This window comes from Anabrus simplex, chromosome 2 (genome assembly GCF_040414725.1).
Source record: "Anabrus simplex isolate iqAnaSimp1 chromosome 2, ASM4041472v1, whole genome shotgun sequence".
NCBI classification, from domain to species: Eukaryota; Metazoa; Arthropoda; class Insecta; order Orthoptera; family Tettigoniidae; genus Anabrus; species Anabrus simplex.
The window spans coordinates 309,988,138-310,001,016 of NC_090266.1; the positions used below are offsets into that span (position 1 = coordinate 309,988,138).

At 40.8% G+C, this 12,879-nt stretch overlaps 1 protein-coding gene across 1 annotated transcript in view; it reads left to right on the forward strand.

The window, feature by feature from the left end:
* Nucleotides 1-12,879, forward strand: part of LOC136863523 (fatty acyl-CoA hydrolase precursor, medium chain) — a 289,996-nt gene that overhangs the window by 206,251 nt on the left and 70,866 nt on the right. Inside the window, exon 2 of the mRNA XM_067139911.2 lies at nucleotides 10,678-10,787. Within this exon, the coding sequence (XP_066996012.2) occupies nucleotides 10,678-10,787 (110 nt within the window). The remainder of the gene's footprint in view (nucleotides 1-10,677; nucleotides 10,788-12,879) is intronic.

Consider the following 12,879-nt stretch of genomic DNA (forward strand, 5'->3'; position numbering starts at 1 on the left):
TTACCTGCCGCATACTGAAAATCTGATCCTGACAGCCTCTCTGTGGTCTGAAAGCACACTGGTTTTCATCCAACTTCCTCTCAACGACTGATCGCACCCTCCCTTCCAAGATGCCAGTGAATACTTTACCTGGTATATTAATCAATGAGATACCTCGATAGTTATTGCAATCCTTCCTGTTTCCTTGCTTATAGATAGGTGAAATTACTGTTTTATCCAATCTGAAGGTGCCTTACCAACACTCCACGCTAATTTTACTACCCTATGCAGCCCTTTCATCCCTGCCTTCCCACTATACTTCACCATTTCAGGTCTAATTTCATCTATTCCTGCTGCCTTATGACAATGGAGTTTATTTACTACCTTTTCCACTTCCTCAAGCATAATTTCACCAACATCATTTTCCTCCTCCCCATGAGCTTGGATGATTGCAACACCACCATGATGATTTCCTTTTACATTGAAAAGATGTTCAAAATATTCCCTCCACCTCTCCAGTGATTCCCTGGGATCTATTATGAGTTCACCTGAATTACTCAAAACACTGTTCATTTCCTTTTTCCCTCCCTTCCTAAGATTCTTTATTACTGTCCAGAAAGGTTTCCCTGCTGCTTGACCTAGCCTTTCCAGGTTATTACCAAAATCTTCCCATGACTTCTTTTTGGATTCAACAACTATTTGTTTCGCTCTGTTTCTTTCATCTACGTACCAATCCCTGTCTGCCTCGGCCCTTGTTTGGAGCCATTTCTGATATGCCTTCTTTTTACGTTTACAGGCTGCTCTCACTTCATCATTCCACCAAGATGTTCGCCTTTTCCCATCTTTACACACAGTTGTTCCTAGGCATTCCCTTGCTGTTTCTACTACAGCATCCCTGTATGCCACCCATTCACTTTCTATATCCTGCACCTGCTTACTGTCTACTGTTCGAAACTTCTCAATAATCATATCCATGTACTTCTGTCTAATTTCCTCGTCCTGGAGATTTTCTGCCCTTATTCGTTTGCAGACAGATTTCACTTTCTCTACCCTAGGCCTAGAGATACTTAGTTCACTACAGATCAGATAGTGGTCTGTATCATCGAAAAATCCCCGAACAAATCGTACATTTCTAAAAGATTTCCTGAATTCAAAGTCTGTTAAGATATATTCTATTATGGATCTGATACCCCTAGCCTCCCATGTGTAGCGGTGAATAGCCTTATGCTTGAAGAATGTATTCGTAACAGCTAAACCCATACTAGCACAGAAGTCCAGCAAACGCTTCCCATTCCCGTTTGCTTCCATATCTTCCCCACATTTACCAATCACCCTTTCGTATCCTCCAGTTCTATTCCCAACTCTCGCATTGAAATCGCCCATTAGCACAATTCTATCCTTGCTGTTGACCCTGACCACGATGTCACTCAATGCTTCATAAAACTTGTCAACTTCATCCTTATCTGCACCCTCACATGGTGAATACACGGACACAATTCTTGTCCTAATTCCTCCCACTGACAAATCTACCCACATCTTTCGCTAAGTAATTGGTCCTGAGAGTCGGGATACCAGTTGCTATGGAATGGGAGTGGGCATCTCGGACATATTCTGAGTCGTGGCCCTCCTTGTGCTCAGGCGGCTAGGACTATACAATTCACCGGTGGTCCATAACCCGTTAGAGGAGAGATCCGATGTTGCGTGCAATGGTATTCCTGATAATGAGCCCTACCCCAGACTCTGCCCTTCCCTTTCTAACACCCGTCAAGTACACTTTATAATCTCCTATCTCTTCCTCCTTATCTCCCCTTACCCGAATATCACTTACTCCTAGCACATCCAGATGCATCCTCTTTGCTGACTCAGCCAGTTCTACCTTCTTTCTTCCATAAGCCCCATTAATATTGATAGCTCCCCATGGAATTCCATTTCGTTCGCATAATTGTTTCCAAGGAGTCCCTCGCCTGTCAAATCGGAGTGGGACTCCATTACTCCCATAGGTCCGAGGCTTGCTTAAAATGTTGTGAGCTCGGTAAATTCATGAAACAGGATGCTGCCCTACTTGCACATAGTCCAAGTGAGGATCTCTCCTCTAACGGGTTATGGACCATCGGTGAATTGTATAGTCCTAGCCGCCTGAGCACAACGAGGGCCACGACTCAGAATATGTCCGAGATGCCCACTCCCATTCCATAGCAACTGGTATCCCGACTCTCAGGACCACTTACTAGGCCACTCAGCCGTTACCCATGGTTCACGAACTAGGACGTGACTACAGTAACCCACAAACATGAACCATCAATACATGTAGATATAGGAAAATAGCATGATCCCTGGACCAATAAATAGTTGAATCAATCAGTTAATGCACATGACTTGACAGCCATCAAACATACACCGAACGAGAAAAATCAATAAAACGACACCAAAGAACTTCAGTGAGCAAAGACATCACAGACGACAGTGTTGGACAAACAAATCACTTACGGAAGCGCTTCGACGTAGCAGAAATAGTTGTTGTAAGGCAGTAAAGTATGTATTCTCTAAAATAAAATATTTCGCATTATTTCTTAATCAACCTGGGATTTGAGACTTTATTTGAGTAAAAGCAATTACTATCTTCCATTTGTGACAAATATTACAGTGATATTTCGTGGATCAACATCATTCACGTAACCCAGTTTTATAGTATTATTTGAAGTGATTCTACATACTGTACATGACTCGATTATGTGTGTAAGTACAGAAGATATTATGAGTAGAATTTTGTAAGTAATATAAATTTATTAAGGTTGAGCTCTGTGTTTGACAGAAAAATTGTTAATGTAAATTGTATAGTACTGTATTTTGGGGAATTTTCCTTTTTAATTTAAAATGTAGTGCTTGATAATGATGTATTTTTGTGTACCATTTGCCGCAGAGGTAGACACATCACTTACAAATGAAATGAAATGAAATGAAATGATTTGATTTGATTTGATTTGATTTGATTTGATTTGATTTGATTTGATTTGATTTGATTTGATTTGATTTGATTTGATTTGATTTGATTTGATTTGATTTGATTTGATTTGATTTGATTTGATTTGATTTGATTTGATTTGATTTGATTTGATTTGATTTGATTTGATTTGATTTGATTTGATTTGATTTGATTTGATTTGATTTGATTTGATTTGATTTGATTTGATTTGATTTGATTTGATTTGATTTGATTTGATTTGATTTGATTTGATTTGATTTGATTTGATTTGATTTGATTTGATTTGATTTGATTTGATTTGATTTGATTTGATTTGATTTGATTTGATTTGATTTGATTTGATTTGATTTGATTTGATTTGATTTGATTTGATTTGATTTGATTTGATTTGATTTGATTTGATTTGATTTGATTTGATTTGATTTGATTTGATTTGATTTGATTTGATTTGATTTGATTTGATTTGATTTGATTTGATTTGATTTGATTTGATTTGATTTGATTTGATTTGATTTGATTTGATTTGATTTGATTTGATTTGATTTGATTTGATTTGATTTGATTTGATTTGATTTGATTTGATTTGATTTGATTTGATTTGATTTGATTTGATTTGATTTGATTTGATTTGATTTGATTTGATTTGATTTGATTTGATTTGAATAAGTTTCAAAAGTTAAACAAGGAGCGAAATGTTAATGAACAGGGATGTAGAGGAAAAATTAGGTTATTATTTTGAGGGTTTACAGGAATAAAACTTTAAGAAAGTAAACTAATGAAAATCCATGAGTTGTATACAATGAAGACACATGTACACTGCTGTGCAAAGCTTAAGGACGAAAGAAACTTTCGCATGTTGTGTCACTACCAAGTAACATAGCTCCAATAAACTTGAACCATACATAGGAAGAACTGCTACAGTATGATACGGTAGGTGACTAAAAGGAATATGTGACGAGACGAACAGAAATAATACTTTTGTACGGAGACAATAAATTAAACGTAAGTCACTGCGGCACATGATGGTTCCTTGGACATCACAAAAGAAGGGACCTGGTACTTAAAGGGATGTGTGATCACCACGGATAGCGGTGTATGCTCTGTAACGTGTTCCCGTGCAGGCCACGAGATTGGTAAGGAGTTCTTGCGGTAGGGCGTTTAATTCCTCCACCAGCGTGGTTGATAACTGCTGGATGGTCGTTGGTGCATATGGACGTTCTGCAATACGTCAGCCCAAAATTTTCCACACGTGTTCGATGGGTTTGAAGTCGGGGGAATTGGCAGGTCAGTCCATTCCCCGAATATCCTCTCGTTACATGAGCTCCTCCACCTGCGCTCTTCGATGCGGGTGTGCATTGTCATACATAAAAATGAAGTCAGGGCCGAATGTACCCCTGAAAAGACGCACACGGTGAAGGAGTACATTGTCACAATAACATTGACCGGTGGGTGTACCCCGTTCAAAGATTTCAAGGTCGGTACGCCCAGGCAACTTTATGCTCCCCACGCCATAACACTTGGACCACCAAAATGATCATGTTCGACAATGTTCCTGGGTGCATTACGAGTTACCACCTCTCGCCAGAAGAAGGTACGTCTAGAATCACTACTCAGACTGCATCGGCTCTCACCTGAGAAGAGCACAGGACCTCTCTCCACGTGAGACCTGATGCTCTTGGCACCATCGCAAACGGTGCCACCGATATGTGGGTGTCAACGGAACACAACGTAATGGTCGCCGGACAAACAGACGATTCCCATGTACTCGCCATGCCACTGTGGAGCGTGAGATTGGGTGCATTGTAGTCATGTTAAATGTGGTTGCAATTGCACCCTCTGTTTGACGCGAGTCTCTTCTTGCCTGTTGCACAATGTAGCGGTCATCTGCTGCTGTAGTTGACCATGGTCGACCCCTCCTCTCCTTCAGGCAGCAGTGCCTGTGGTTCGGAATGCTCTCCATGCACGTGAAACAATGCTGTGAGCAATACCAAACTCTTGGGCTACACTCGTCACACTTCGTCCTTCTTCCACCACGTTGCCGCGCCTTCATTCATTTCCACCGAGTAGTTGATATGTTATGTTGTTTTATCTACCTCTGTTCCTTAAGCTTTGCACAGCAGTGTGCTAAACGACTGTGAAGACACAGTCAAATCTAAATATTTATGGATGTTAATGCGTTGGGTGTTCAGCCTGAAGGCTGGTTTGACACTCCACAACTCCAACAACAGCTGTCATAGATAGCCCAGACGTCACCGAAGTGACACAATAGGGATATGGAGAGTGAGGTAGTTTCTCATTTGATAGGGAAGAAATACATACTATACCGGATGAATCACTTAAACCTACCACCAGAAATAGTTCCGAAACGAAATACGGGATTGCTTTGCTGTTTTCACAGAATGAAAGAACTGGCAGGACACATAAATGTAGCCTGTACAAAGATCATAAATTGGTTTTCTAAGGTGGAGTATTTCAAATAATGCAATGCGTAAGAAAATAAACAACCTTGCGAGTTGGTCGTGCGGTTAGAGGCGCGCGGCTGTGATCTTGCATCCGGGAGATAGTGGGTTCGAATCCCACTGTCGGCAGCCCTGAAGATGGTTTTCCGTGGTTTCCCATTTTCACAGCAGGCAAATGCTGGAGCTGTACTATAACGGTTCAAATCCCGTTACAAGGTGATATCTGTATTTTTATTATTATTATTATTTCACATGTGATATTATTATTATTATTATTATTATTATTATTATTATTATTATTATTATTATTATTATTATTATTATTATTATTATTATTATGTCCGTATTACTATTCGTTTATCTGTGAGATTACTATTATTGTAATATAATTATTATTCAATTCGATTCTGCAATGCTTGTCGCTTGCGTGATTGTAGTTAAATGTATGCATATATACAGTACGTGTGTGTAGATTAACACTAAAGACATGTACAGTAAAGAGTTGCTGTATATCAGATGTGGATGTGACATTGCTACATTGTGCAATATTGCTGGCGTTTCTGCTAAGTCATCGCTACGTCATCGTGAGCATTTAGCGATGCGCTCACTGTCTGAGATTTACCTAGTCCGCTCCGGGCTATTTCACCATTGTATGTAATACTTGTCGCGAGGTGGGAGTAGATAATAGTTATTTCTGGAGATTACGTAGGTGCGTCAACCTAACGTCTATAAAAGGTGGCTGCATATTGTAGCGTCAGTCATTATTCAATTGGAAGCAGAGGCCTAAGTCGGTCAGTCAACGAGAGTCAACGAGTGTGAACGAGATGGAGAAGACTCAGTGAGCCATTAGTCTTTGGTCATTGAGAGAGTGAGGCTACAGTTGGTCGGTTTCTTAGTTGAAGATACGGACGGGAAGGCTTACCACGAAGTCATAGAAGGATAGACTTGCAATGAGGTTATACAGTGCAGACTTACCCAGAAGTCAGATAATATGGGGAAGAAGCAGTCACATGGATACATCACCAAATTAGGAGTGACACATCTACAGTAAACACCAGATCTAAGGAATACGTCGTAATTACACTCAAAGTGTTGAAGGTACAGTCATGTGAACCAGTGAGGGATATATTTCGTATAAATTGTTAAATGTCCGGTCAAGAAGAATTCAAATTCATGCCTAGTTTCTTTCAGTTGCAATGCCATAATTTCATATTCACATCTGTTTTATCGCAACAAGACTTACTATTTTTATACACAATTTCAAGAATATATTTTGTTCTATCAAATTAATCTTTCGTTTAATTTAAACAGTAAAATTTCTTAACCTCATATTTAATGGGGAAACCGAACGCCAATCTCCTTCTCCCAGAACTTATATGGTATGTTGTCAAACGTAAGCTTATTACCCCACACCCTAGAGATAGTCAAGATTCTCATTCTATTATTGCTGCACTGAGTGGTAGCTGGTGCCCATCAGATAACGTATGTGTAAGTAAGCGGGGAAGAAGTAAGTATGAGTACAAGGTTCGACGATTGTGCATTTTATTTAATGAATATTAATTTTCATTTTTTCAATTTAAATGCAGTTTCATATGTTTCAAAATATAGTCAAGTAGTTAGGAAAATTACAGTACAATTAAGTTCACGGCCACTTCCTTCCAACTCCTAGGCATTTCCTATCGCATTGTCGCCATAAGACCTATTTGTGTCGGTGCGACGTAAAGCCACTAGGAAGAAGAAGAAAGAAAATAAACATAGATAAGATCAGAATCACAATGATGTATTTTTCATTATCCTAGTGCAATTAGTTATTAAGATATTATTATCTGAATATCTGAGTGTTGTCTGCTCCATTTGAACTGTCATTCTAAGAACTGAAGATCTTGATTTTTACACTTTTCCTAAGTAACTTAAAAGCTTTTCAGTCTTTCGAACAAACTAATTGAATCACTTATTTTGAAAAGGTAACATGTGGACATTTTGTCTTTTTTACAGCCACACGTCTGCGTTCCCTTCCGGCACCGATTTTCGTTGGAAAAGGTAATATATTACGTCCCTTACATGTGCTAACTGAAGCTCGCATCCTGTCGTTTGGTTCGAAACCGTCACATGTGCATTATATGTTACCTTATAAAACCAAATTCAGTTTCTGTCCACACGCAACATGGGAGCACATTCAATGTGCATGCGCTAAAAGCTGTCCAAGTACCAGGTGACGTTAGTTACTGTTGCCTTGAAGCTAGGTTAGGATTATGTTCGTGTGATTTGTGAAGCTGGTTAATTTACTGGGGTTGCCGTTGTATAACCTCAGTGTGAAATGGCATAGTTAATATCGTTAATTTTGTTAATCAGTTTTACTAACAAGGACGAACAAGACTTGTACCTTCAAGGTCTTAATGGTTCAAAATCTATGATAAGTATAAAGGATCGCTAAGCACCTGACGACTCAAGCAAGCCGAAATCCTTTTCCTACACGCAGGCCCTACTTTGTAAAAATTGACGGTGAAAAGAAGAAAGTATGCAAGAAAGCGTTCGTAAGCCTACATGGTATAACACTACGACGAGTCGGCCGTTTGTCAACACTGAAATCAGAAAATAAAGTTCCACGTGACTCACAAGGAACAGCATCTACTTCAAGGCAAGCATCTACTTGTTGCAAAGAATGCATGCATTTACTGAATCGCTTTCCGTAATAATAATTATTACTAATAATAATTTCGTGTGGCTATGTCTAGCCGAGTGCATCGCTTTTAAGACAGACCCTCCGATGAGGGTGCGCGGCATCTGCCATGTGTAGGTAACTGCGTGTGTATTATGGTGGAGGATAGTGTTATGTGTGGTGTGTGAGTTGCAGGGTTGTTCGCGACAGCACAAATATCCAGTCCCCGAGCCAAGGGAATTAACCGCTTAAGGTTAAAATCTCCGACCCGGCTGGGAATCGTACCCGGGACCCTCTAAACCAAAGACCAGCACTCTAACCATTCAGCCATGGAGCCGGTCGCTTCTCGTTAAAGAGGAGCATTACTCAAATAACAGTCAGAAAAAGTATTTGTCTGCTTCCCTTAATATTAAAATATTACATAACATGTTTCTACAGAGGAATCCGGATACCAGTTGCGAAACAATGAAATATAATGTTGTTACAGTCACTTTAAGAGAAATTTCGCTTTATCATTTGAAAACCCTCAGGTTAATGCGAACGGTTGAAAATACGCATTAGTGATCCTAACATGAGCGAAAATGCAAAACGTGCCTCTGTAGCTGTAGTCATGAACACGAGCAAGGAAATTTTCTTTTGAAAACAGACGAAATAACAAAAATGTGTCAAAAGGAAGGAAATGAACTTGCCATGACATTTGGCTACATGCAAACTGTGCCTCTGCCAGACATTCCTGTAGAGCAAGTTTTCTGGATTTATGAGTTCTTCTTTCTTTCTTAATCTGCTTACCTTCCAGGATTGGTTTTCCCCTCATACTCAGCGAGGGATCCCACTTCTACCACCTCAAGGGCAGTGTCCTGGAGCGTGAGACATCGGGTCGGGGGATACAACTGGGGAGAATGACCAGTACCTCGTCCAGGTGGCCTCACCTGCTATGCTGAACATGGGCCTTGTGAGGGGATGGGAAGATTGGAAGGGATAGACAAGGAAGAGGGAAGGAAGATGCCGTGGCCTTAACTTAGGTACCATCCCGGCATTTGCCTAGAGGAGAAGTGGGGAAACCACGGAAAACCACTTCCAGGATGGCTAAGGTGGGAATCGAACCCACCTCTACTCAGATGACGTCCCAAGGCTGAGTGGACCCCGTTCCAACCCTCGTACCACTTTTCAAATTTCGTGGCAGAGCCGGGAATCGCACCTGGGCCTCCGGGCGTGGCAGCTAATCACACTAAACGCTACACCACAGAGGCGGACTTATGAGTTCTGGATCCATGATATGAGGAATAATAAAGCTTTCTTCTATTTCTATCAAGAAGGAGAAGCTTTGAAAGGACTAAACGAAGTTTGCACCTTTTAAAACACTTCAATGGTACAAAATATGTCTTTAACAATTACCAGATTGTTCCTTTTCTTAGATGGCTGCCCTGGCCAGAACGAAAACCACACAATTGTTTGGTGTCTGTTGTCATTGATGACCAGTGGACGTTTCCAAAATATCACTCACTACTTTCATTTACGAGGTCGTTCTCATAATGATGGTGATAGGGACTTCGGTACAGTGAAATGACAATTCCGCAGAGAAGATAGAGTGTACACCCAAGATGACTTGCCGAATAATATTGTGCTCGTATTCAACTTTCTTTACAACTCCTTTTCTACTCTTCGCCACAGTTCCATATTCCTCTTCACTACTCGATATCATTTCACATCATATCATTTCTACAACGGCAATCCCAGCAAATTAACTTGGTTTACAAATCACGCGAACATAACCTTAACCTAGCTTCAAGGCAACAGTAACTTCCATACTGGAGACCTAACATCATCTGTTACTTGAACATCATTTGGCGCATGCGCATTGAATGTGCTGCCATACTGCGTGCGGACGAAACCTGAGTTTGGTTTTAAAAGGTGACATACAATGCACAAGTGACGGTTTAAAACCAAACCAATGGATGCGAGCTTCAGTTTGTACATCCAGAAGACGTAATACATTACCTTTTCCAACGAGAAACGGTGCCGGAACGGAAGACGTATGGCTGAAAAAAATGCAATATGACAAAATGTGCACGTTGCATTTTCGAAATTAGTGATTCAATTAATTGTATGGCTAGCCAATGGTGTGACTATGTTAAAACACCGGATCCCGTGAAATCTGTGAAGTTAAAGTACTTCTTGGCACCCATCCAAATGATCAGTAAGTTGTGGCCCTATTCCTTGACAAGTAGAGACCATTATCTTCCTCTGTGGATCAGTGATATTGTGTCGACCTCTGCAATCCAAGGTCACGGTTTCAAACCTAGCAGAGGTGCTTGGAAGTCAATTCGGCAATGTATGACGTACGATGCCGGTATCTAAAAAATCTCTGGTGACACATTTAGCGTTTACCCGACAAAATACTTAAAAACTCCTGCTATAGATCGCCCAGTATAGATCCAATTTACTCTGTCATCTAGTACTGTAAAACGGAACGTTGAAATGGACACTCCGCAACCAAAATGGTGTCAAATTAAATGCCTGCTCATGGAAGCTGAGGCAGTACGATTATTACTGTTATTGGAGATTATTGATATTGCTGCTGTTTCTTCGTGTTTCAGGCACCCCTCCACCAGACGGTTGGCCAGTCATGGTATGGTTCCACCCTGGTGACTTTGTAGCTGGAGCCGCATCTTTATGGGACGGATCCGTAATTGCAGCTAAGCAAAAGGTAACTTTACCTTATTCGCATTCAAAAAAACCTCTGCCAGTTCAAAAATATTTGTCTTGAATTTAAATGAAATGATGATTATGAATCTTCGTTGACATACTCACTGCAAGCACTCGGTTCAGTTCTGATACCGTTCGTGCCACTCCCCTAATTTAATCTATCTCGTACACACATTATTGTATGCAGTGCTCACTATGTGCATTAAGTGTAGCTGAGTTCCATGACATTCGAGTCAAAGTGTTATTATAATCTTCCTTAACATCCTTTCCGTATATATGAATAAATATCTCTTCTAGCGCCGCCTTTTGCCATTCCTTGATGGTTGCAGTATTTTTGTATCCGTATCTTGGTACAGGCCAGAGCAAAGTGTAGCTTCCACCGAAGTCCCAGTCTCATCCATGGCTGTGACAATATGGAAGCTGCTGGGGTATGGGTGGTGCTGAGTAATGACATTTGGAGCACAACTACTGTCTGAGTGTTATGAAAGGTGTTGCTCATAGGATCAGTCGTGCTCCAGTGGCACCTTCTGGTCCACTGAGGAAAGCAATGCCAAACTACCTCACTCCTCATCTTGCCTAGTACGCCTCATTTGGGCTCTGCCATTGGTTTTGTGGTTCCCCTATAGCTGCATAGCCTTTGGTGGTGCTATTTGAGGATCCAACCAGCCTCTGGGCTGTTGACCTAACAGACAGACATCTCTTCTAGTAAGTGTATTGACAAGTAAAACTACGTAAAGAACAAGAACATACTTGTTATGGCCGCGATTCATTAACTTGCTTAAATAAAACCTTTTATAAACATACTCGTGTCTTAATTGTTGCCATGTACTACATTTCAACTTACGACACTTATATAATTACACATTGAATACAAATGATGTGCCACTGTGGGTAGATACACTGGATAATGGTAAGTCATATCGTCCCTCATCTGATGTCACCCAGAGGCACCCATGCATACGTCTCTTATCTCCTACCGTCCACCTAACTTCCAGATGGGTGACCTTCAAATGAGAACACTGAAGGGTTCTGCCATCTGAGCCGTTCATGTGGTAGCGAACAACTAGGTTAGGACTAGCGAAGGCTAGGCTAGAACGTGCTCCCCACCATTGAATCACCATGATTCAACAGAATTAAATTGCCTGATATGCCCTCATGATAGTTCATTTCCAGTCGAGCTCAAGCAACGAGGGAAGTGGACGTGGAGAACGTTTAGTGCGAGAGATGGGTACCTCCTTGGCGCAATATCGGGTAGTTATTAGAGGATGGAAGAAATGCAGGAGTATGAAAATGTTAGGACGAATGAAGAGCAAACGATTTTTGGAGAAAATTGATGGTGGTGGCATCGGTGGCAGTGGTGATGGCAATTTTACTAATTACTGGGGACGTGAAATTGAATCCAGACCCCGGTCAAAGAGGAAACGTTGGTTGGATGGAAGTCGAGGCTATTAAGGAGGCTGTTTAATCAGGCGTGTCAAATAGACCAAGTAAAGGAGCTAATAAATGAGCAGTCGATGGGAATTACGTGCATGATGATGAGGTCCCTGGAGAAGAAAATGGAGAAGTTAAGACTGAAGACGGAAGATAATGATGAACTAGTGTTTTTGAGAAAGGAGAAATCTTTGGAAGAGGAGCTGGATAAGGTGAAGAGAGAAGAGGCAATCAGCTTCCAGGAACGCACGAGGAAAAATGTCTTCATCTACGGTATAAAGGAGAAAGTGAAGGAAAATGAAGTGGATATAGTGTGGATATAGCCTTCGCTAGTCCTAACCTAGTTGATCGCTACCACATGAACGGCTCCGATAGCAGAACCCTTCAGTAGAGTAAAGAACAAAATTAAGGTTAATTTTATTGGAGTGGATATGGACGATGTGGAAAGAGTAATTAGAGTGAGAGAGAATAGAACAATAAAATTGAAGTTACTATCCACCTTCATGGCGGATATTGTAGTTAGAATTGCTGGAAACCTATAAGGCGAGAAAGTGTGGGTGAGAAGAGAAATGGGGAGTGACGGAAGTAGAATTATCAGAATTTTAAATAACCACCTAATGAAAGCCAGGGGCCAAGGTCTGCGAGCTTTCATTAGGGGACAA